Source organism: Anoplophora glabripennis, unplaced genomic scaffold, assembly GCF_000390285.2.
Source record: "Anoplophora glabripennis isolate ALB-LARVAE unplaced genomic scaffold, Agla_2.0 scaffold4, whole genome shotgun sequence".
Classification (NCBI taxonomy): domain Eukaryota; kingdom Metazoa; phylum Arthropoda; class Insecta; order Coleoptera; family Cerambycidae; genus Anoplophora; species Anoplophora glabripennis.
Genome location: NW_019416568.1, coordinates 1053836 through 1080904, shown reverse-complemented (window position 1 = coordinate 1080904; position 27069 = coordinate 1053836). Strand labels below are relative to the sequence as shown.

The 27069-nt window shown below is 32.8% G+C and overlaps 2 protein-coding genes across 4 annotated transcripts; one reads left to right on the top strand and one right to left on the bottom strand.

Moving 5' to 3' along the window:
- Nucleotides 1–412: 412 nt before the first annotated feature.
- On the top strand, nucleotides 413–25332 carry LOC108917448 (ALK tyrosine kinase receptor). 3 transcript variants are annotated; one of them, XM_018724044.1, is made up of 21 exons: nucleotides 413–651; nucleotides 3852–4386; nucleotides 9641–9874; nucleotides 18030–18258; nucleotides 18395–18657; nucleotides 18714–19003; nucleotides 19065–19231; nucleotides 19318–19511; nucleotides 19567–19726; nucleotides 19789–19936; nucleotides 19993–20121; nucleotides 20171–20322; nucleotides 20388–20833; nucleotides 20889–20999; nucleotides 21057–21249; nucleotides 21305–21590; nucleotides 21641–21831; nucleotides 21889–22118; nucleotides 22561–22766; nucleotides 23272–23472; nucleotides 24463–25332. In XM_018724044.1, exons 2-21 carry the CDS (start codon nucleotides 3954–3956, stop codon nucleotides 24769–24771), a joined length of 4572 nt encoding a protein of 1523 aa, XP_018579560.1. In that variant the 5' UTR covers nucleotides 413–651; nucleotides 3852–3953; the 3' UTR covers nucleotides 24772–25332. The 3 variants fall into 3 exon arrangements, with proteins under 3 accessions (XP_018579560.1, XP_018579559.1, XP_018579561.1); XM_018724043.1 differs by lacking the exon at nucleotides 413–651 and adding an exon at nucleotides 3670–3739; XM_018724045.1 differs by lacking the exons at nucleotides 413–651; nucleotides 23272–23472 and adding an exon at nucleotides 3670–3739.
- On the bottom strand, nucleotides 16203–17697 carry LOC108917449 (inactive peptidyl-prolyl cis-trans isomerase shutdown). The gene is made up of 2 exons (XM_018724046.1): nucleotides 17514–17697; nucleotides 16203–17462 (listed from the first exon to the last, which is right to left on the bottom strand). Exons 1-2 carry the CDS (start codon nucleotides 17540–17542, stop codon nucleotides 16394–16396), a joined length of 1098 nt encoding a protein of 365 aa, XP_018579562.1. The 5' UTR covers nucleotides 17543–17697; the 3' UTR covers nucleotides 16203–16393.
- Nucleotides 25333–27069: the final 1737 nt, after the last annotated feature.

Genomic DNA, 27069 nt, shown 5'->3' with positions numbered 1-27069 from the left:
GTTTCAAATCATAAACAACATAATTAAACATTCTACATCTATAAAATTCTCCTAAAATGTTTAAGTTATTAGAAAACAATATTTAGTGAGTGATTTGCGTGTTCTTTTTTTCTTCTTCTATGTTGTCTGTTCACCAAATGTAACATGAAATTAGTAAAACATTTTAAATTTCCATTTTTTACTCCTCCACCCGCGTTAAAACCGGATACCCCCTGTGAGCCACACCGTATGTAGTAGATTAGTAGGAAATCGTACGAGCATACACAGCATCCCGATAGATGTCGCGACGGCGTTTCATCTTATTTTTGCTGGAGATGTAAGCTAGCGGCACACAAAAATCGATATGCTCCGGCTATCTCTATTCTCCCTATCCAAAATTCTATGTTCGTCTCTTCCCCAATTCGGCCAGCGCGCACAAGATACTATGGGTTGTACCGAAGATATTTTTACTCTAGTCTGTTGATTGCAATTTTAAAATTAAAGACGTCGCGTACGGACCTAGCTTGTTGTATAAACCGTGGGTGCCGCAACAACAGTTTGAGGACAATTTTGAGTGATAATGCTGACTTAAAACCGGGCAGTTTTTGAATTAATTGAATACGTATGGCGTAATCCTTGGTCGTTTCGTGGGTGCAAACGTCTCGTCGAAAAGTAAGGACTTTTTGTATTTTCGTGTGTTTACATGGTCGAACATTGGAATTGTGTGCGTGTGTATGTGTATAAATAATCGTAAATAACGCTCGCTGTGGAAATTTTCCCGAATGCGATCTTGATAAATAGAAGCCCATTTACTTTCTGACATTTAGATGTCGGCGGCATTTGAGGGTTTTTTCAACAATATATGCTCTCTTATGCACAGAAACTGTTGTAGCAAAATGTCTGTAGCAGAAAACGCCAATCTTACTGAATCTAATGACATTTTTATTCGTAAATACGCAAGTTCATTTAAAAATATATACCTATGTACCTACATCATAAACTACACCCAATCGGACAAATGTTTGATTAAAACAATATTTTTATGGTACCTAGGAGACTACATTGATTTTTCAAAATTTTCAACCTTTGTAATAAATACAATTATTAATATAATTTTTATACATATACGTAGCATAAAACGTAGAATGTACTATTTTTATATGAATAAATGCAAGGCATTTTTTATAATTCTGGTATGAATTGCGTGTATAATTATATTTTTTATTCACCTTTTTACTGTTTACTATTTTAGGTTCATTTACTTCTTGAAACAACTTGTTTGAGAAACGCTAGACATATAAGTATTTGTAGATTAATTCTGACATTTCTATTATTTTTGATAAAATGTGGTACATACTATGTGTGCTTTTAATTTAGATTTAACGAAGAATTTTATGTAAAAGACCAAAAAAAAAAGTAGTGAGCACTTTCTTCTATTTATATTAATTCATCATTAAATACAAACATTATTATCTGGAAGCGATCCAAGATATTGGTGACATTGAAAACATTTTGTGCTTAGTAATTATAAATTATATTGAAGAATGTCTTGGGGGAATGAAAATTCATTACCAAGGCCTTAAAATAAATGTAAATATGTACGTTGACACGGTTTGTGTGTGCGATATTTTATAAAACTTTATGGATTTTCATATTTTTCTGTTTTTAATATTATTTACATAAAGTATATAGAAATTATAAGTGAAGTCGAAAAAATCTAAAGTTTTGTTTTGCATTTGCAAATGAAACTTAAAAAAACTTTGCCCGTTTTTAGAAAACTAATTCCATTTTGTACTTTGGTTTTAAGGACATTCAAAAAAATATTATTTGAATGTTGATTTGAAAAGAAAAACTGTAGTAGAATAGATGATATTTTATTATTCTGTGATATTTTGGCGCTTCAACATTTATCAGGTTTTAGGTGATAGGTTATCATAAAAAGTTATTTTGCATTATTTATATTAAATTGACTACCGATTTAGTGCAGTTTCTGTTGTAACGTTACAGCTGATATATTTATTTGACTTATCCGCTATTATATATCTAGGAATAATACCTTTAGCTACAATTTTTTAATCACAAACAGTGTGATGAACTTTCATCATTCCAAAATCATAGTCACTAAGCTTAAGCTATTCACAGAAATGTATCTCTTACATTTTCTTGTAATATGAAGGTGAAGTTTTATTTTAGCCCCATTTTAGATCAATTTTATTAACTATCATATCTTAAAGCAATTAATTTTAGCATGTTTCACAAACACAGTACCGCACGTTTCTTAAACATTTTTAATTCAAATTATTTATTTTACATGATGTATCTACTTCTTCCATTGAAAATTGAATGAAACCAACCGACATATTTTCGTAAATAAACTCTTGAAAATTAACAAAATGTTATTTCTTTGAGTACGAATTAATAGCAGAGTAGTACATACTTGAATTTGGCTTTCTTCCAATTTGTGACAACTGATGCCAAAAATTTTATGTGATTAAAAAATATATATTAGAAAGCGAAATTATGAGTTTTATGATAATTCAAGGTAATAGTTTCGCAGCATAACGAGTATATTCGGTAGTTTCAACACTCAACTGTCACAAAAACGTAATTTTCATGTGAAATGTATAGAAAAGTAGTATTAAGGAGTGTTGCTCTTAAGTATCAAGCACATAATTGTCAACTGGGACTTCAAAGGCACTTAGCCTAATCAGGGCTTCCGTTGCGTAAGATTTAGTGGCAATTAAATTAGTTTACTATATCTACAGTATGTTCTACGTTTATATAAGAAAATCTATAATTCTGTTTGTATCTCTTAAATTATTGTTTGTTCATAAAAAAATGATTCAATTTCGCCTAAATCTTGCAGAAAAAACGTGTCGAGTTCTTTTATAGATATGTGAGAGGTTGTCATTTTAATCGCTATACATTTGTTGCCTCTAACAGATTTTGGGGATTTAGAGTAAAAAAATTATAACTCTCTTGAATTCTATAATATAGTCTCTATTTTCTACTCTTATTACAACAAATAAATCAGTCTGCTACCAAGTGGCTTGACGCCAGTTTTTACTGTAAACAAATCCGAACGGAATAATTTTAATTATAAGAAGTGTCTACGTGAAATTATTGCTTTTAAACATACACACTGAAAATTCCGTATTTTTTAACAAAATATTTTTCATTTCATTTCAATGAGTCGAAAGTGTGAGAAATTCCTTTTGAATGTAATGCTTCTGAAACAAATATTTACATTTAAATGTCCCTATAGCGTAGATTAAAATACTGCATGTTTGTAATGTGTTGTTAGTGACGTATAGTCAGGCATTTTGAAAAGGACATTTTGCTTATTGTATATCTGGAATTGTTCATGTGAAATACCATAAAATTTCTTGGCAGTGTCGTTGCTCTTCGAAAGCAATTGCACTTGTGAAATTCTTCATAAATAAACACACTGAAAAATACTTACGCTTGTTAATTCCAGTGATATTTTTTTGTTTGATATTGACCAGTGGGCAGTAAATTCTTTGCCTCATATTAACTTCACTACAATTTCTCAGAATTTTCACTGATGATTAGCTATGGATGTGTAAGCATCGAATTTAATATTTCTAGAAAAAACGGACGTGACTTTCTTCTGGTGAATATATTAACGATAAGAATTATGTATATAGTTTAAATATTTCTCTATTATCTCAACAGTCTAGTGATTTATTCTGCAGTTAATATAGGCGCATAAGAATTTCAAGAATATTTTGAGCTTTAGGTAAAAAAGTTATTGGTTGAAACAAACTGCAGAGATCTACCTACTGTTATGACCGTTTAATAAATGCAACTTATACTTAGTTTATCACTTTTTAATTGGACTTTCTTTCCAGATCTATACTTAAAAAGGGGAGTCAATAACCTGCAAAGATGCCAGCGACGAGCTGCGATTTCATAGGAGCTATATCGATAAGTGGCATATAAGCGCATCAAGAATGATGATTGTTAAACGTTTTGTACTCTTTTCGCTTCTATTAATAATACGAAAGACCGCGGTACAGTGCCAAGATGAGGAGGAAAAAAGGAAAGACGACGCCGGACCGGAGAATGACTCTAGTTTAAATTTAAATCAAAATGGTGCTCACACAATAAGAACTTATCAAACTGCTTCAAATCAACCGAAACGTCCACAATTTAGCAATATAGGCGACGATATAAAAGACATATTGAACGAGGAAGCCTACGAGAGGCTCAGCAGTTATTTTATTAGATACAGGAGGCAAGCTCCGGACAGGAGCATAGTAAGCATAAGGAAAAGACTAAACGAGGAAAAGAAGAGGGATGAAGTTATGCCGGCCGATGCTAATCCCAGGATGGAACCGAATGAAACTAGAATCGGCAAACACAGTTTCGCGGGAACGGAATATGGTAAGCCATGTAAATTTTCTTTAAATCCTTATATTGAAGAGGAAAGTAGTCCGTCGACGTCTCTCTGGCACTTTTCATAATGGCCAATGGCATGAAACATTTCCTTGTTCCATTACATTCTAGCTTTCATTAATCCAATAAGGTACCTTCACCAATTAAGGCCATACTGAGTCTTGAGTCAATGTTTCTATTATCATTTTACAAAATGGCACAATTTTATGTCTTTTGTTAATGGCAATTGACTTATTTCTGCCTTTTAAAAATTGCTTTTCCAAATGGTCTCCTTTTTGAATGGAATTAATAAATATCTGAAAGAATATAAATTACCAAACAAAAGAGTAAAATTTACCAAATTTAAAAAGGAATTTGATAAAAAAAGCAAACACGGTTTTTATACAAAAATTATTGTCAACACTTCTTAAGAGGGAGCAAGCTAATTTTTGTTGGAATACCTTCTGTACGACTCATATAATAAAAGTGTAGATCCCTAGATCTGGCCGAGGTCCGGAACATTTTCAAAATTGCAAATATGTTTAAAAAAAATTAAAAAATACCTATTTTATCTTAGTTTTTTACTTATATGTTGGAATCTATGCATTTTGGAAGAATATTGAAGAGGAAAAAAGTTTTAGAATTGAATTTTACAGAATATACTGTAAGTTAAAAATGTTTAAATTTATTACCGATGTTGCAAAATTGCAGTAAATGATGAAAAGAAGGCAAAATAATCAAGCTTTTTGGATAATTTTTTAAAAATATTTTAATTGCTCCGAAGGCATTCTAATTTTGATCAATAAAACTTTAGAGTGTAATAAAACAATACACCAAATTTCATTAAAATCGATTCTACAGTTTTCGCAAAATAATTTTTTGAAAAAACTTTTTAAAAAATTATTCGAATTTTCAAAATGTTGCACAGCCTCAAATAAAGCATCTAGATACTTGAAATGTTTTTCACATAGAAAAGACCGCTCAACCTTTCAACTGGTTTTTGAAAAATTGAAATCGGTTCTTTTTTTTATTTTTAAACACTTAGATTACATTTATCAATTTGCAATTTAGTTTTTTTTCAAAAATTATAATTTTTTTTCGGAAAGCCGCTTCTTTAAAAAAAAAGTTAAATTCCTTGTATTGGTTCTCGAGATATAAGCGGTCAAAGTTTATCGGCATTTACCGTTAATTTATAAACAATTTAGCAATAATCTTTGATCCAGTGGCTTCGCTTTTCCGAGTTCTAAGCATGAAAAAATTTTCATATCCGTAAGTTATTGGCAACATAGATAAATCAGCGGAAAAGCTGTCGCTCGCACGCGCGAAAAGTGACTCAAAACACGAAAAGTGGGGGAGGGGGCTTTCGCTCCAAGACTTATTTCGGAGGTTCAAAATGCGAAGGTACTAAAAAAATTACATTACCTTGGCTTGCCTGCTCTCACATCCACCTCAAAACAGATCCGCCCTGGTCTATTCATATTTTCAAACAAAACAACAAAATCTTTCAAAAGTTTTTTAAATTTTTTTGTGTGAATATCTTGAAACCAGAGTTAAAGCTTGAAAACCCTTTTCTGTTTATCTCGAAACGACCATTTTTCATGAAGATACAGCCTTTTGAAGATCACTAAAAATTTCACGATTTTTTTTGTCAGAGCAAGATACTTGACTGAAAAGTCTCAGACTCATATTTGGTATCAAAATGTAGCAACTAGTGTACAAACCAATCTGACATTCTGTTTCTGAAAAATGTAGTCTTACTGTAGGAATTTTTGGTTTATTACAAGCTTGAATTCCTATTCTTTCTAATTTTCGGAAATCTATTAAGAACTATATAGCTTGTACTATTTTGCGCATGACAAGAATGTTTACATGAAGTTAAGAAAATAATTTTGTGATGTCAACTATGAACTAACGGCAGTGCGAATTTTTCATTTCCATGCAAACGCAATTTCACGAGGTAATTGCAAATTACGCAACATTCTTAACCCTCGTGTTACAGCAAGCATTTTAATGAAATAGCCACGTAAGAGCGAATAATCTGCGCTATAATCCACTGCGTTATTTTAAAAATTCTCAGAAAATTGCGGTAACCCGTAACTAATTCCTGGTATAACTTTAGTGGGACTAAAAATTCACCTGCAAATAAATTACCAACGGGGATAATATATCAGTGCCTCAGTGTTGCTTTTCTTGGAACAAGTTGGGGTTAAAATTTATCGGATGTGTATCTTAGCTTATTACCTGTAATGACGGCAGGTACATAATTTTAATCGCGAAAAAACAAACTTCTAAATCGTTATCTAAATATAACATCTCTATCACCCAATTAACGTTTTTTTTAAAGCGTCGAATTAATTTAAAACGGTCTGTTAATTTTCATATTAATAGTGCGGTTATAAACAATACTAAAATCAGGTATTTTCTCCCTTCGTCTGGCTATTTCATTATTCATTTTATTATATTTGTTTTTTGAGAAATTGACATGTGTAAATATGAAGCAATGATCGGGATATCCTCAAATATGTAGTATAACAATATAAATAAAACTATTTATCCACAACCACCTTATAATCGGACTTTTATCCACACATATGAACTGTCTAAAGTGATACTTTACCCACTAGTGGAATAAAGTAACTTTATTTCAGTAGTAGAATAATTCACTCTTCAAATAAGCAATAAGCTTGTTATATTTTCCAATATACATATTTTTGTAGACCTTTATAGTAGTCTTCAACATCGAATACTTCGACCACATAGATGATATTGCACTTTTTTTCTTCAAATTTAAAAAATACGATAGCATGACTTTTTCATTTATTGTCACTACTCTCCGTTTTTCCCTCCATTCGTTAAATTCGGCCAACACTTTTTCGTAATGTTCCTTGAATTTCGCTGGCAATAAATGGAAAATTGCTTCTTGAGCTTCTTCAAAACCAGCCACAGGAACACAATTAATTTCTTGCATTTTTATCAAATTCAGATAGAACTGTTTATTGAATAATTGATAATAAACAACGTAACAAAACCTACCACGAGTACTAGTAAGACATATTAAGTTGTGCGAATATTTTTTTTATTAAATTCCAATAATTCTGATTCCACAAATATGATTGTGATGTGATTATGGATAAAACATTGTATTGCATTCGTGTTTTAATTGACAATAAATAACTATTAAAAATACAACTGTCTGAATAAAAAACAGAGAAAATGAAACACGATGGGAAATACATGACTTCAACGACTGTAAAAGAGTTTTACTGATGGCAAAATATTCTTCTCTAGCAGTATATCATGATGTAATTTATCAAATGCTTCCTCTTCACCTTCCCAAAGCATCAGCAATAGATTGGGTAACACACACTAGATTGAATGCAGTAGATCTACCAATCATACAGCCTTTCAAAGATTATTAGTCAGTCCTGGTAATTCACCTTCAAAGATTGATATTCTATTGAAAGCATGAAAAAATTAATTCGACGAATTTAAAAATATATACGGATAAATCGTAAACCCAAGTCGCAATTAAACTCATAAAACATTTCTTTGTTTCTAAACTTAACCATTGCTTCATCTTTGCCATTAATTTCAAGAATATTGGTTGGTTTGTTTAAAATAACTTTCAGCCGCGTCGATGCCAGTCAATGAGAAATTGAAAAATACTCTCCATCTGAACCGTATATTTAGTTTTAAATAAACAGCTATCCCATTTGGATTGGTATAAATACTTAGTCATAAAACCAATTTCCTAAATGATGCTTGTTAGAAACCGTAGAAAATTTGGGAAGACGCAGATTTTTGTTACTATTGACATCCTCCTTTTAATCGATTCATTTCCTGTAGAATCTTCCATTTAAGCACGTTGCAGCTTTCTATATTTTCCTGTGGATGATTCATAGTTTTGCAAATCTGTTAACGCAAAATCTCATTAATAATTCTTTTGTGAGCCAGCGCTCTTTGTGCTACATTTTCGCAAATGAGATTTTGCGCGAGCTCCAAAGCTGACTGCCTTCTATATATACTGATATTTTTGTATAAATATTTGATATAGTTGATATTTAAATGTGGCTAACGTTCAATTTAGACCAGGGCGGATATGTCGAAATATGTAAAAAGGGGCAAGCTAATTTTTCCTGGAATATCTTCAGTAGGTACAACTCACATAATAAAAGCGTAGATCCCTAGATCTGGGCGAGGTCTGGAAGATTTTCAAAATTGCAAATATGTTTAAAACATTCTAAAAAATACCTATTTTATCTGAGTTTTTTACTTATATTATGGAATCTATGCATATTGAAGAAGAAAAAAAGTTTTAGAATTGAATTTTGCACAATATACTGTAAGTTAAAAATGTTTAAGTTTATTACCGATGTTGCAAAATAACAATAATTGATGAAAAATAGCCAAAATAATCAAGTTTTTTGGATAATTTTTTTACATTATTTTAATTGCTCCGAGGGCATTCTAATTTTGGTAGAAAAAACTTTAGAGTATAATAAAACAACACAACCAAATTTCATTAAAAACGGTTCTATAGTTTTCGGAAAATAATTTTTTGAACAAAATTTTGAAAAAAATATTTCGAATTTTCAAAATGTTGCACAGCCTCAAATAAAGCATCTAGATTCTTGAAAATTTTTTCACATAGAAAAGACCGCTCAACCATTCAAATATGTTTTGAAAAATTGAAATCGGTTGATCGGCCACAGTAAATTTTTAAAGTTAACACTCTTTTTTTTATTTTTGAACAATTAGATTACATTTATCAATTTGCAATTTAGTTTTTTTCATAAATGAAAATTTTAATGTACTATTTTTTCTTAATTTTATCTGTATTTAACAAAAAAAAATCATTTCTAATTAAAAAACAATTTGTTAATTTGTTTAAACAAAAATTATTTAAATAATTATAATAATGATTGCCCCCTCTCACATCCACCTCAAAACAGACCCGTCCTGGTCTAATTTTAAATTGTGGAAACGCGAAAAAGTAAGCGGGGATACTTTTAAAAGTTCTAATAAGGTTATAAAATTGAAGGGAGCGGTTAAAGAATGTTCTTTTGTACAAAAAAGTCTTTAATTGTCAAAATTTTTTAATACACGTTTTTTACCACTATTTATTTTTTTGGTTTAAATAATTCCTTAATATGAAGTAAAGATGTTGGATTTCTCTTCATCAGAGTTATGACATAGACTTTATAAACTATTTTTTTCACTTGGCATTTCCCTTATACTAATACGATCCCTTCGAATTCATTAGGTGTGAATACTGAACAATTGCAAAATAAAAAATTCGACATAATCAGAGAACTACGTCGTCACCATCCCAGCGAAGACAAAAAGGTCTACGAGTCTGAGACGGACTGCGAATTTGAGACCGACTGCTTGTGGACTTGGCGGAAAGACATCGCCAACGGATTCTTCAGGACGTGGGGGAAAAACTTCGGGGCCAACGAGACGGGGCCCAGGACAGATGCCAACAACAAGGAGTTCGGTAAGTAATGGCAATAACTTTAATGCTGTAAATGGGAGATGTATGCCAGCTAGGTGAAAAATAAACTGGTAAGTATCTATTTCTAGATATATCAGAAAATATTACTACCTATTCTATATCTTCCTTTTACATCCAACTGAAACTGTTTTTAAATTAAACGACGAATTTTATTAAACGCAACAAGCACACCAGCGCATCCGCCATATCTTTAAATGAAACAGCTCCATATATATCTCAAGGTTACGAGCTGTATTATCTTATTACGAAAGTTAAGCTAATGCCAGTTTTATCAATTTAGTATTGTTGAATGGGCAATTCAGCTTGTTGATGTCTGCATCAACGAAATGCGGCTACAAATATATGCGCGTAGAAAAAAAGAGGAAATAGATAAACTGTTTTGAAATACATATAGAACCATTTGAATTCTCAGAATTTGAATCTGCATCGAGTTATCACGATGTGCGGTGAAAATGTCAATGGAGCTGCAAATATATATGCATAAAAATAAGAGGAAGTAGATAAAATATTTAAATTGTATGAAATCATTCGAATTATTAGAATTCTATGGTGCATAGGATGATCATATTCGATATGTGGTCAAAATGTCAATTCACGCTTTGATTAATATACAAAAATAGTCGTTGCTTTTAAACTTGTCAGCTTGTACCTCGAAATATAACTTTTTAGTCCAATTAACTAAGCCTTTAAATCGAAATTTTGCCAACTTGGCTGAATTTTTGATATGAGTTAGTTTAAGGTATATTATAACAATAAGTGAGAGTAATTTTTTGTTCAACCCCCGGCCAAGGGTGGAAAAAGATAAAACAAAGGGCTTTTTCAAGATAACTCAAAAAGGGTAAGAGCTAGAAAAAAAAGTTTTTCATGAAAGTTGTAAAGCAGACAATTCTACATAAAAATGGCCTCTTAACTTTTTCTTGTACTATTACAATTAACAGAGTTAGGGAGGCTAGAAGTTAAGGGAAGATTTCAGAAATTTAAAAAAAATCATAACAAACAGAAAAATGATTGAATTTTGTAATTTTTTTTTTCAATCTGCTCTAAAATATGTAACTTTTCTTTTCAGAGAAATAGATATATTTTTTAATTTTTAATAAGAAAGTTATAACAAAAAATCAAATTTTTAATCGTTAATTTTAATGATTTAACAAAATTAAATTTCTGAAATCTTCCCTTAACTTCTAGCCTCCCTAACTCTGTTAATTTTAATAGTACAAGAAAAAGCTAAGAGACCATTTTTATGTAGAATTGTCTGCTTTACAACTTTCATGAAAAACTTTTTTTTCTAGCTCTTACCCTTTTTGAGTTATCTTGAAAAAGCCCTTTGTTTTATCTTTTTCCACCCTTGGCCGGGGGTTGAACAAAAAATTACTCTCACTTATTGTTATAATATACCTTATACTAACTCATATCAAAAATTCAGCCAAGTTGACAAAATTTCGATTTAAAGGCTTAGTTAATTGGACAATTTTATAAAAAAAATTATTTTTGTTTTCAAAAGTAGGTACTATTGAATATTCCGGAGCCCGAAGTTAAATTTATAAGGTTTGATGGGTCTATTACTAACAAGAGAAATAAATATGGTAAAAATAATATGCCACAGGCCTAACCCAACTAACACAGACAGTGATTGAAGTACTACATTATCTCTTTTTGAGGCTCGCTTTCTTAGATCTGACGGCGTTTGACGGTACTGCCCTCTGGCTGCTGACGGCCTAACTTCCTCAAAACTGTGGGCAATGTCAATAATTAGACGTCCCTTGTCTCTAATGACTTGAGTCTTAACCAGATACCATTAAAATTGTATTATCCTTAAAGTTTTTAGATTGATCAAGTATGCGATGTTTTTGTTCGTCAAATTTGAGTGTTTGTTATATTTCCCAGAAAAATATTGGGCTATCGATATAGGTACATAATAAAATATTCGAAAATGTAAATTTATATTTTAAGGTTGGCAATATGAATAGACTTTAGTTTCAGGCATTCTTCGAGTGACCGTTATATCTTAGATAAAAGGAAATTACCTCGGAAAGAAGTGAAATTAATTTTTTTTTTTAATTCCATAACACTTTAAACAATCAGAATTGAACTAACTAACATATCTTGATTTAAAATCAGTTTATTTCCATCAGGAAAGCTACTCTTGAAATATAATATTGCTTGGTTGGATATTTCATGTGTTTTAAATCTACTTGGTTGTACTTAAAGTTAGTTTCTATTAGTGATGTAACGAATGCCAGTTTTTAAGCATTCGCGAATGCCAATGCGAATGCGAACATCTGTTGTCGACATTCGCGAATGCGAATGCGAATACGAATATTCAGTTTTTAAATCTAGCGCCGTTTATCTATGATTCAAAATATGCCGCGCGCGACGCACATAATATTTTCGGTGACAACGGCGCTAGAGGCTAAAGAAATTAGCGTTGTTAAGTTGGTAGAACGGTATTTTTGTATGATTGGAATTTTGTTTTGTTTTCGCTACCGGCTCAGATGAGTTTGTGAATTGTGAGGTTAGACTGTTGTTAGTTATTTCTTAACATGAGTATAAATCAACTTCTAGTGAAATATGGACTTATTTTACGATTTGCGATGCTGAACGATTGTTTTCACATTCTGTATTTTTCTTTCACGTTCATATTCGCAAAATATTCAAAGATATTTGCGAATGCGAATGCGAATATCATAAATCAAACGAATATTCGCGAATGCGAATGCGGATATTCGTTACATCACTAGTTTCTATATAAACAAATTTCTGGCCCATATCGCGGTTCTAACCCCATTAATGTATCCTTTAAGAAACGCTCAAAAATGTAGAGGTATATTTTCGCTACATAAAAGTTCCTAACTGCGATTGTTTCCTTTTGTCTCACGACATCCTCCCATCTCAGTTTCCTCCCGCTTTTGATCATCTCGTGCGTCATTCGCCGCCTTCTCCAACAACAACTAAAATAGAAAATAATTCAAGAAACAAGAAACCTTTGATATGAATTACACGCGAAGCCAGTGTACACGTGTGGTCGCTCATTTCGAATTCGATTGGCATCTGCTTATTTTCCATTTTAAAATCATTGACAATGACGATGTCTTATTTATTGCAACAGCTTATATAATGAGACAAGTTATATGAAGTACGTACCTTTCTTAGCTGTACATGCCTACCCGTTATTTAAATTGAGTTTAAAAAAAAATCGCTTTAGCCGATTTCAATGAAATTGTTCCGGTTTATTAAAACATCATACATCAACTGGACCTATTAGATGTGGTCCAGAATTTTCAGGAGCAAGTCTTTTTTTTGTAGAAAAGAATAAATAAAATAAAGACGAAGTGAGACACTAAAAAGAGTCAAGAGACACAAATGCACTATTTTTAGTGGGTTTATCTGAATATTACATAAAAACCGCAAAAAACTACAGGGTGTATTCTTTTCAACAAAAAAAAAAAAAAAATTGACTTGCTCGCTGGGTATGCCCTTGAAAATTCTGGATAAAATCTAATTGGTCCAGTTTATATATGATAATTGTTTTAATAAACCCAAAAAAATTCATTCAAATCGGCTAAAGCGTTTTTTTTAAACTCAATTCTTTAAAAATAACGCTCTATATCTCGGAAACGAAGTATGTACTTTGCAGACCCATGTTCATATGAACTTTTTTACATATTTTGCTCTAGACTTTTATCACTTCAACTCTGAAACACCCGGTAGATTTATATAACACAGAAAAGCAGGCGAGGATTTCAGTTATTTTTTATTATTGAATTTTTCTTTAATTTAATTATAAATGTTTATATATTGATGGAAATCTCCCTCAAAAAGTCTCTTACTACCTGTGTTTATTGGGTGTGCATAATTATCTCGAATTATATTCATGAATTTTTCAAATATAACTGTAAAAGTTAACAAAGAGCGCTACAAATTTCTTTTAGAAATGAATACACAAAATTTCTGTCAATTTATTCATTCAGTTCATGAAGAAATTGTAAGAATAGGACTAGCTCTAATTTTCAAGAATTTTTTTGAGGAATTTTGGTTACATTTTGATTTAAAGATGATACAAATCATTGGACATTATTTAAATTAAACTGAAAACAATTTAGCGGAACAAAATTATACATAGTGGTAACATCTTCACTTTTTATTAAAAGCATCTCTACCAAGGGCATTGCCAGCCGATAGGCTAGGGGGGGGGGGCAAGATATGAGAGATGATGGGAGAAATATAAATTATAGGTTGAAATAGGTATTGAATTAATTTTTTTTTAGAAATATTTTTAATAAAACCCTTTTAATACAAGAAAAGCAAAAAAAATATAAATAACTAAAAAAATAAAGAAATTCAACAAAAATTAGGTAAAACATAATTTTTTGAAAATTTGTCGACCGCTTTATTAATAAAATCTTGATGGTTGTCAAAAATAAGCGCCATTGAGACGACTTTCATTCCCCATAAATAAAATTGGTGCGTTACATATATAGCTTTAACTGCATTGTTAAACTTTTATTCTGATTCCGGTAAATAAAAATTTATTTTTTTTAATATAAAATTCCCGAGCTTTATAATGTGGAAATGTATTATTACCTACTTTGTACCATAAAATTTTATATTTTTAAATTCTTTTGTCAACAAATATTTATACTAATTTATTACAATTGTTTTTCAAAAAAATAAGTACCTATTAATTTTCAAAATTAGTTTAAAGTAAATAAAATATTTTATTAAAAATTTCCAATCTAATATTTTCTTAGCTTAAGAAAATTTTTGAACTTTTTGAATTTCTAGTGGGGGGCAGCCCCCCTGCCCCTCTTTGGTGACGCCCTTGAAAACTTCAATGTCAGGATATTTGAGAGAATATTCTCTCAGATTTGAAGGGTAAAAAAAAATTAAAAAATCGGTGTAATAATATCTATACCTCTCATTCTAATTTTAAGGATTAACCCAGAAAAATTTATAAAAAAAATATAAATAACTCCAAAATATATAAAATTCTAAAATCTGTGGGTAAACGTACAAAATTAAAAACGTTTTGCTTCCCCTACAAAATACATAGGTCTTCAAAATTGGTGTGTTACACATTCAGTTCCTTAAGTAGACTAAATTAAGGGTTTTTTATTATATAAATGTGGGGTCTTAGGACAGTCATAGTCCAGCTACAGCGTGTCAAAAATTAAAAAAAAAATCAGTTTTTAATTTTTAATTTCTAAACCGCTTGAGATAATTTAACCAAATTTTGTGTACATGTTTAGTATGACAGTAGGTATGAAACAAAAAATTACCAGCTTTAGAAACTTACCAGTGGCGGAGGTGTGGGTATCCTCGATCATTATTTGCCAAAAACAAAATGTATCATCCTGTACAATATTACAAATAAAATAGGTCATCATATGCGCCATTGTATTATCTTCACTTTTTGTTTTTTACACTTTTTTGTATTCCAAACAACAAAATTGATTTATTTGTGCATTTTTACGATACTCATTACATTACTTAAACTAATAACAAAATAATAAAATACAGTAAAATACAGGGTGTTCCATCTGAACAACTTTAGAAAATCCAGTTTAAACCTTCTAAAAATGATCATATTATAAAAAATGCCCTGTATAAAATATCGATATTAGCTAATATAGGAGTCTTTGCCTAACAATTGCCTATAACTCTGTCAAATATTTTTGCTGCAAGTGTTGTTGAAAGTTAATACAATTCCTTCGAGGTCGTTTTTTTCCAAAATTCAAAAGAATTTCTACATAACTTGGCAACCCCGCACTAAAATTATGAACTGTTGATATTGTCATATATAGAATTTTCTTGGAAATCCATGTTTAAAAATATACAAGGTGTTCCATTTAAAAAATGTAATATTTGGCGTAGGTATACCGTTTTTACTCATCATCATGTATCAAATTAATTTTGTAGTTTAGGTTTCTTCTTGATTGATGGAGTTATTTTACTTTCTTACACTAATGGCCCTCCCTGTATATGAATGAAATATAAACTAAAAAAACCTCTTTCAAGAAAAACAATGTTTATTATCAAGATAATGGAAAACATTTGAAATACAGCCTTTTGATTATACAAATAATATAAAATAAATGAATACATTCTTAAAATTAATTCTTTATCAGATCTACTACTCATTTTTTTGTCATTTTTTCACACTCCAACATATTTATTTGATTGTTAAAAGTGTGTGAATTATTTCTTTAGAAACTAATGGAATTTTAGACCGAAAAAAATATGCAAAACATAATGAAAAAGTTGAACGTTTTTATTTTTTTTCAACTGTTCTCTGTAAATAATATAATTATCCTCGAATAATAGAATAAAAATTAGGATGTTTGAATTTGTATTAAAATATATAACTGAAATTTTACTTTAATTTAAGGATATTCCAAAGCATACATACCCTCAATTTTAACAAAATAAACAATCAAAAAGAATTTAAACACAACTTTCTTCCAATTGTGGAAAAGTAAAGATACATGAATACATTCCTTAATGTTAGTTCTTTACCAGAGCTTTGCTCATTTCAATTTCACGTTTTTTCTCGTTATTTTTTTCGTTTTCCAACACTATCATCTCGTTGAGAATATCGGGATTTTTTGGTTCCAACTTATACGCCACTTCTAATCTTCTCTTTGCTAAATCCAAATCTCCCAACATCCTCAAACATTTCGCATTGTTGAAGTAACATTTGGCAGATATTTTTATGTTCGTTCCTTGCACCAATTCCTTTATCTTATTAAAGTTGATGCATCCTCTTTTCGGTTCCTCTATTTTCGTGTAGCATACCAATAAGTTTGTGTACAGCCGCAGCAGTAGCTCCTGCTGCTTCAACTGGTCTTCATAAACTTCTAACTGTGCCATTTCTAGTTTTCCCACGGCAGTATTGTACTCTCTAATCGCAGCCTTTATATTTTTGCTGAATAAATCTTTTCCCTTTGCGCACAAAGCTAAACAATAGTCGTAAACGTTAGTAAACTTTTTTTGGGCTTCTTCGGGCAAATGCTGGAAAGCAGTTGCTGCTCCAACGTTCACTACCTCTACAAGTTCCACTTCAAAGAGTACTTCCGCATTCGCAGGTACTCTATTGAGGCAGCCAAGCCTGCCATAAGCAAATTCCGGTTGGATTATATACTGCGACTTTTCATTTAACTTCATGGATTGCACTGCTATGTCTAATCCAATAATAACCTCCCCGTTATTAATAGAAAATTGGTGAGGTCTATTCCTCGCATAAGTGCTGTCGAAAGGCTCGGGGTTGTACTCTACGTAAGCGTTATAATGAACCCTAACGATTGCTAGGTCTGGCGGTTTTTCACCGTAGCCTTCGCGTATTATCCTTTTCTTTATGCTTCCGTCTTGGAGAAGGTTGTCCATTTTTGCGGATATAATTTCAAATGGCTGCCCCTCGAAATAAGTGTCTTCGTCTTGAAGATCTTCTCCCAGTAACTGTAAGTTTGCGAACTTGCTGATATTTTGCTGGTATTCAGCATCTTCGGTGTCTGAATCGTGTTCTTTTAGATCATCCAAATTAACGTCGAAAACGGCTCCTTCCTCGACCAGATCTCTAAATATTTTTATTGAAATTTTATCACTAAAAATCATATAAATTACTTACTTTAATTTAATGGGCTCTTTTATGGACATATTAAAAATATTATCGGCTGCCTCCTAGTCACTATCTAAATCTTACAAAATGTACCTATTCGCAAATTATTTTTGTATTGAGGGAAAATGAGGTTACAAATATTTCAACTTCTAGCTTCTAACAACCACTGAATCCGTTCGCTTCAGCTCTCTACTTTGGTGTTCAGTTCGCATGTTTGTGGTTGATCCCGTTGATCGATAATACAGGTCACTAAAGGTCACAAAATTTCAAACAGTATCTAATATTTCTATCTCTATTTTTGTTGTTTCATCTCAATATGTTACATATTGTAGGCGACTAACTTTACGAATATGTGTATTTCTGGTTGCATAAACATTACTATTTCGTATTTTTTAAAGTTAAATTAAAAGAACTTTTAAGTTAAATAAATTTAAAAGAATTAAAAAAGTATTTTACTTTTTCCAAATATCTATATTCTGAATAGTAATCGTAGCAACTAACTTTTTCAATGTGATTTTATTTTAGGCAATTTTCTTTTACTGCGTCTTCCTATGAAAGCAACAGAATTCCATGTTACTAGCCCTTTGTTTAAACCTACAATCTCATCTTGTAAACTGGCTATATGGATCTACCAGGAACAAATGGAAGGAGGTGAAATTCGCATTGTAGGTGATAAAACTAGCGATCATTCTCAATCTATAAACAACCACACCCAATGGTTAGTCAAGGGAATACCTGGAGATAATAGTAAAAAGTAAGATTTTGTATTTGTAGTATATATAATTTTTAATAAAAATTGATTTTATTTGCATGCTACGTTGTCTTTTTTATGTTTCGATTAATATTTTTGTGGCATTTGAAGTTGTTTATAATAATTTTTTCTTGAATAGGTGGAAAAAGTACGATATGTCCGTAGGCAAGATATCTAGGAATTTCACTATAATATTGGAAGTTGTGCCGTCAGAAAAAATCGTGAACGGAGCTACAGTGGCTTTTGACAACATTCAGTTGATTCACTGCTACCAAAGAAGTGATGACTCTTGCACTCCCCTTCAGTACAAATGCAAATCTACCAAGACTTGCATTAACAGCACCAGAATATGTGACATAAAACCAGATTGTCAGTTTGGTGACGATGAACAGCAGAATTGTGGTATGTACAAAATTAAAATTAACCCGTAGCTATTCTATAGAAAACTTTGATTCAAGATCTTATGCCGTATGGTTCCCGCTGCACTTTTGAAGACGACTGGTGTGGTTGGCAGAACATCGACATCAAGACTCTCGAGTGGACCCGACATAACGGTTCCACACCGACGAATTTTACCGGTCCCAATTATGACCACACCTACATGAACACGACAGGAAATTACCTCTATGTCAGCATGCTGAAGAAAAACGCAGACTTTGCTTCAACGGCGGTGCTGCGTAGTGTCGATTTTAATCCTCCACCAAGGGTTCATGGAAACACATCATCCAGGTTTTACAATTCCTGCGCCGTAAGTCAACCATGATTAATACAATTCTCGAACATAATAACTCTTTCGATATTCTTTCTAGATTCGGTTCTATCTTCACAAAACCGGAAAACATAAAAGTGGAATACTGCTGCAGGTCACCGAATTGACTCCTGCAGAAAATATTTCTAAGGAAATTTTGTGGAGCTTCCATGATCATGGTGACCAGTGGGTTCGTCAAGACATTATTCTGCCGAATATCACACACAGGTATGTCGTCAACGATATAACATAATATAAAAAAAAGATAATTATCTATTTGTCATAGTTGTCAAGGCATAATTTATTGATTTTAGGTACTTTGTCCATTTCGAGGCAAGGAAAGGTATGAGATATATGAGTGACATTGCCATAGATGACGTTTCCTTAAGTCCTGAATGTTTCGGGTTAAATATACCACCCGAGGAACTCAACGGTTACAATTACTGGAATCCCCTCGTGGGTTATCTGGACAAAAGAGAGACTCATCCAGACTTTAAAAATAAAACATGTGAGTTCTCATTAAACAAGTAAAGAAATTATTTTTTGTCGTAACCACTTTTTAGATTATGAAATAACCACCTGTAACATTAAGGGTAGATTTGGACCTAAGCAATACGACTGCGCGAAAGCCTATAACGGTTCCAAGATGAATATTAAAGTACTGAATGAACCAGGTTTGAGCGGGGTGCAAAAATGGGTAGTTCCTCAGGACGGATTCTACACGTAAGCACACTTATCGCATTTGTCGCACTTCAAATTTACCTAATTTACTCTGTTGTTTGAAGGATTATTTTATCTGGAGCAAGTGGAGGAAAAGGCGGGTCGCAAATGGGTTCCTCCAGAGGCGCCCAAGTAAGAACCATTGTGGAGTTGAAAAAAGGCCAGGAAATTTTCATGTTGGTTGGTCAGGAAGGCACTAGTTCCTGCGTAAAGGTAATAAAGTGGCTTCTTAGCGTCTCCCGGTCAATTCATTTGATTAATTTTTTTAGAGTCTTGGATATCAAGCGAATTCATCATGTCACTCGGGACAGAATTGGGGCACCGGCATAAGATGGGTCCTCACAATGGACATCAATGACGGTGGCGGCGGAGGAGGTGGCGGAACATATGTTTTTATGGTGAGAACTATTTCCCAAACGTTTAATCGTTCTAATTCTTTGGTTTTAGCGAAATCGGACAAAAGAGAAAATTCCTCTTGCCGTGGCTGGTGGCGGAGGTGGCTTGGGCTTAGGCAGATTCAGTGTGGATAGTGTCAGACAACACGGGCAAGGTGTTAACATCTCGAGACCCCCCCTACCTGGTAAAATGTATGGCGCCAAGTAAGTATTAGAGTTACGACAGCTCAATTGTATTATAACGTTTCGTTTTTTTTTTTCTATTTTAGGTCTGCTGGCGCCGGTGGCGGATGGAGCGTGTTCCCAGGATTACTAGAACTGGCCATTATGGGCAGCTCCTTACAAGCGGGTGGCGCCGGAGGAAAAGCGTGTTACGAGTCGACCGATAACAGAGGAGACGGTGGATTCGGTGGTGGCGGGGGAGGCTGCAGATACGGCGGAGGTGGTGGCGGGTTTGCTGGAGGAAACGCTCCTTTTGTCAACTCGACCAACGGCGAAGGTGGTTATTCTTACCTGAACCCTTCCAAAGCTCTTCTCGAGCTATCCAACGTGGAGCCGGGCGTCAATGCCGGGCCTGGATACGTTTTGATTATTCCCTCTATCGATGGGTGCGAATGCGACTATAGGTGTTTAGCTTTAGATGCCAGACGGTCTCAAGTCACTTGTATATGCCCTCAGAGGTGGAAGTTGGGGGATGATAAGAAGAAATGTGTTCGTAAGTCGGTTGTGATTTTCTTTTTATAGATTAAGCCTATTTCTCACATTTTCAGCTGTCGGAGACGTTACGCCAGTTGGTACTTATCCAACGTGGTTCGTTGTGGGTCTTATAGTAACGGTGTTTTTCCTGACTGTGCTGTTTGGGGTAGTGTGTTTCTTGTTATGTAAGAATAATTACGATTATATTAATTTCATTTAACATGCATATATTTTTTAAATAGATAACAGATACCAGCAGAAAGCCTTCGGGCGTTTGGGTCGGAAAATGATTCCTAACGCCGATCTTCAACTAGATAGGCTGAGGATTACCTCGGATAGTATCATGGAGTATAATCCAAATTACGAGTTCGGCGGTGTGGTGTATACTCTGAAGGATCTGAAGGACATTCCTAGGGAACAATTGCGTCTCGTAAAGTAGGTGCTAGTACATTAACGTTTTACATCGTAGTAACAACATTTTTTTATTCAGAGCTCTAGGCCAGGGCGCTTTTGGAGAAGTATACCAAGGCTTTTACAGACAAAGGCCTTGCGATACTGTTGAAATGCCGGTAGCGGTTAAAACGCTACCAGAAATGTCCACCTCGCAAGCGGAGATGGACTTTCTTATGGAGGCGCTCATAATGTCTAAATTCAACCATCCAAATATTGTCCATTTCATAGGCGTTTGTTTCGACAAACACCCAAGATTCATAGTACTGGAGCTTTTAGCAGGAGGAGACCTGAAAAATTTTCTGAGAGAGTCTAGGCCTAAGCCAGTAAGACGTGAATATGGGAGTTTTTCCTTTTTTTACGCAATATTTTTCAGGAACGAGCTAGTCCCTTGACGATGAAAGATCTGGTGTTGATAGCAGTAGACGTTGCGAAAGGATGCAAATACTTAGAAGACAACAGGTTTATCCACAGGGATATAGCGGCCAGGAATTGTTTACTGACCACCAAAGGTCCTGGAAGATGCGTAAAAATTGCCGATTTTGGCATGTCTAGAGATGTGTATAGGTAAGTACCTTTTACTGAATTAAATTTTATCCTCGCTAAATTCATATACTTTTGTAGATCCGATTACTACAGGAAGGGCGGAAAAGCTATGCTGCCAATTAAGTGGATGCCACCAGAAGCGTTTTTGGACGGTTTATTCACGAGCAAGACGGACGTGTGGTCTTTCGGGGTTTTACTTTGGGAAATCATGTCGATGGGTTACATGCCTTATACAGGATGTGCAAATAGGGAAGTGATGCAACTCGTTACCAGCGGAGGAAGACTGGACCCACCTGCCAATTGCCCAGGTAAAAATATGTCTCATTTATCCCCATTTTTTTTAACCTTACCAAATTAAATATATTTTCAAATGTTTATCCTATATTTAAATTAATATTTTCTAATTAAGCTTAAAAAAAATAACAAATTTAACGCTCCATTTCATTTTTATGGAATTTTCTTATTGTATACTAATATTTTATAATACTACTCAATGTATTTACTGTATAAATGAATCATATTAGTGTATCGATCATGAATTGTGCAACATAAAAAAAGTTATTAACAATTTTGATGTTTTCAACTAAAAAAATATCTAGAACTGGAGGAAAAATCCACCAATTGGCGTGTGGTCGGGTACCCTTGTGTAGAAAATAATTTTCAAACCTGTGTTGACCATTTGAGTGTGTGACATCACTGAAAAGGCGCATTAACAATATTTTAAATCATTAACGTAATACTATTGTAAAGGTCCCATTTACGGCATTATGACCCAATGCTGGCACCCAGCCCCTGAGCAGAGACCGACATTTGCCACGATTCTAGAGAGACTAGGCTACTGTGTTCAAGATCCGCAAGTGATGAATGCCCCATTGCCTGTATTTCAACGTCCACCGTCAAACGAGAGGGATACTACCGTGATGCGGCCTACAAGTTCAGAGGAGAACTGTCTCCAGGTAAGTTTTCCGGAAGGTAAACAAGGTGTGATACTTGAATACCTTACATATCTTATTTAATATACTCAATAACCGCCGTCTTTGCCTTTAACTAATGGAACAGATATGTCTGACTAATATAACATCAATGTGGCAAAATGTTTGTAAAATCTGATCGTTCTTGAATCGTATGTGTTTTTTTATACCACACAGAAATTTAACGATGAAGACGCACAAACACACTCTATGCTTCACTCAATACTACTTTAAATTTTACTACAAAATTAAACTTAACAAAACACATTCCACTATAAAAATTCTATACAAATTTCTCATTAGTTCTCTTTATAATTCTCGATTTGCCAAATTATAGTTGACAGCTCGCCTGGCAGTTTGTTTTTTGCCTGCCCTATCGGTGAAAACAATGCCAATTAAAAATATTTTGCCACATTCAGTTTTTGTTTTCTTGTGAAAAGGTTGTTCCCTGCGTTCGCATCGTCTTGTTATTGCTATGTTGTTTTTCAAGGTGGTACCTACATCCTCAGATTATCTAATTCCAAACCACACAACCCCCACCACCCCCGATCAAATTGAATCGACTTCCTCGGTTGAAAAATTACTACCAGACAATTCAGATAATTGGGAAACCTCCTTCATAATGCCTCACTCAAGGTCCACCCAACCCTTACTAATGGATAACGGTAAAGAAGATGAGGGTGCCACGTCTGTAAGTTTATTTACGTGAATAAATTTACACGCACAATTTTTTTTATCACCTCTGCAAGCAATGATGAATCCAAGTCATTATTAATAATAATCTAGCTAACAGAACACTGTGCTTAAGTTTCACTTTTGGATGTCTTATTTTATTTTTTTTTTTTTTAGTTGCTTTTGGTTGATTTGTAAGTTATCAAAGTGCACTCTTTTTGTCTTGAAGTAAGGACACATTTCATCTCTGGATAAAGGTGTTTTTGAAATTCTGAGCAGTATACAAAAACTAAATAGAGCAGAACACAAATTAGTTTAAAAAAATATGCAAAAACTAATTGTACTGATTCTTTTCCTCTCTTATACTCTTCAACTCTTCCAACTTGCAATATTGTACATTGATAAATTTATGAAAACAAGAAAACTAAACAACAACAACAACAGAACAACACAGATGAAGATTCCATAAATTTCAACACCCTTGACTTCTAATAATTAATAATAAAATAAGTAATAGCTGTATTTGTTTTACACACTTGGTCACTTTGGTTAATTCACTTTCTGTTATCAGTAGAGTTCTGACCAAGTTCGTTTTTTTTAAACAAGTGAACAAACCAAAATATGACTAAAATGTTGATTGTAAGTATGTTGGGCACAGTATAATTGAAAACAACAACCTAATACCTAATTAAACTGAAATTAAACAGACATCAAAAGTTAAAATTTAAAATGGAGTAGATGTGTGTGTGTTGTTTAACCTAAAGTTAGTTCAAATCACGGTCACTTCTAGTTTGGTCAATTTGACCAAACTGAACTAGACAAGTGGTAAAACAAATACAGCTATTAATAAATCATAACCTTAAAATTTCATGGTTACATTTGAATTGAATGTAGTTCGATATTTGAGAAAACAAATTAAATTTTACTAACGAATCTTTCAAATGCACCTTCTCCAATTCAATGATTGGTTTTACACTCATTTTTCGATATTACATGACAGTTTTGCTAGGTCGACAAACTGCTGGCGATCGACAACACACCAAATCCGAAAATATCGCCAATTTCTCTGCCCAACAATGTCCTCAGCCACAGCAATCACAACAACAACATGAAGGGTGACTACAGCTTGAAATCGGGGGTATCCCTAGACGCGGGAGCTCTGGCAAAACAGGTCATGACACCTTCACAGAACAAGAAATACGCTAACATAAACACTGGAGATTCTATCACTAGCAACGGTGTACTTCAGAATGACCCGTTTTCCAACCATGTCGGAAATAGCAAAAAATACTTAAACGAAGCCGAGATAAACTGTTAAGTTGTGATTTGAATGGTATTTAGGAGCGAAATTTTTGAAATTAGTACTGGGTGGGTTGTCTTAAGCATAACACTTGAATTTCAATAAAACAATTAAAAGACAGATTTTCCTCAAAATTCTTTACTACTGCCAGTGTTATGTTTCAGAGGACTATCATCTTTACCGGCATATCCAATGTGTATATTAGTGGGCTCAACATTTACTGTACGGCTAGATTTTTTTATGCATTAGGATTGATAAAACTTCAAATAACATTAATATATGATAATTATATTTAAAGACTTTGTGCCAAATAAACCACCATGTACAGAAAAGGGTAATAAGTGTGTTTTAGGTAAGGATTACTTGAGATATTGTACAAATAAATCAGAGGCAAATAAATTTGCCGCATCTCAAAAATCGACGAAAAGACAATTTATTCCAAAAGAGGATTAATACATTTTGGGGAGGAAAAACATGGCAGGCCATTTATTAGTATCTTTCTGTCCATAATTTTTATATTTTTATGGAACGAGAAGTTAAGAAAATATATTTTTCTATGAAGTTGAAAATTCAAATCCACATTATATCAAAAAATTTCAACATTGTTTTTTCTATATTAACAAAATTTTTTATTGTAATTCTTTATATATTTATGGTAAACACAAAATTACTTTTTTCGAAAACTGTCATCAAAAGCCGACATTTTCGTTAAATATTCAGTTGACAAAATGAGTCTGTAGGCTCTGCTGAAGATGGAAACAATTTATTTGCAATTGAAATTTTATTTTGTATAGAATCTTCTATGTGTCTCCGCTACAGTACTAGAACGCCACCCCCTATATCGTTTAATGTGGTAATATCGGCCCCTGCATCATTTAATAGAGTGACGGAAGTACGGCTAAAGCAGTGCCCTGTATAAGTTTCCCAATGAGGTCAATTGAGATAATTTGCTATTTCTTTTGGCACATTCTTTATTTTATTAATGGCTAACACATTTTTCCTGACATACAATAAATCTTCAACTTGTAGAAACTGCCGGACGTAAAGCACAGTGTTTGCGGTATATCTTCATTTGGTCTGGATTTGAAATCACAAACATTTCAAAGGAAGAGTTTAGGAATCGGGAATTCTTATAATAATAATTGAATCTTTGTCATCTATATCATCGATCGTTATCCGTAGTAGCTCATCTCTTGTCAAAGCTTCACAAACACAATTTTATTAATTTTATGTTCGAAATATGCCAGTAATACCACTTCCGACACTTTTTGAAATTTTTTCGAACTACTCCACCCTTTGAATTCGTTGTATTAACACTCTCGTACTGTCTCAACTATTTTTTTGGGGATTAATTGTGGAACAGCACTGTGCCGCTTCCAATACTTCCCCTGGTAAGTGCCCGTCTTCACTTTCCGAGCTCATTTTGAATTAAATACTCTTAGAACATGAATTACAATATATAAGTAATTCTGATACTACTTTTTCAAACAACAAATTTTTTTTGCTTTTTAGGTTTGATTTAAATACGGTTCAAATGATTTCAAATATAAATTAAATTGTTGTATATAATACAGTTCTTATTTTAATGCAGTTTTCGAAAGAATATTGTTTGCATCTCGAGCACGAAACGCTTTTGCTTTTTCAAATGGATATTTTGCCTTGCTAAGTACCAGTTCGCGTTCTAGATACAAAAATAACTATTTTATTTATATATTTATTTAAATCTGCTAGACTTTTTTATTTAGACATATCTAATGAGTAAATAAGTCTACTTTCTAGTACATAGTTTTCAACTTGAAGAAAAATTTTAAGAGTTGGGATACATTTTTAGACGAGAAAGTTATTTAGGATTTATATTCTTAATCATCGTATAAATTCTATTGGTTATTGATATTAAGTATATTTTATAAATAAAGTTTTAGAAAATATATACCTACGGCATTTTTCACTTGATATTTTACAGAATTTGTTATTCCAGAAGAAGTTAAAGATCTATTAAAATATTTATTGCTCAAAATGTCCGGAACTATACGTTTATACATAAATATGTGTTGCTTCAGATTATTATAATCCAATAATTGATATTTCGCAGTGAAAACTGCAGCAGTATATAGTTTCGTTGCATTCCTGTTACGTAAAAAAGGTATGGTACTGGATAGAAAATAGGAGAATGTATATATACAGGGTAATTCATTCAATTTTTGTTATCTTTAATCATAAGAGAATGCCCTGTATTTTAATGTTATATTTATAATATAAATGTAAAAAATGTTTATGACTGAAAGTTAGATGCTTAGAATTGGAGGAGTGAATGGT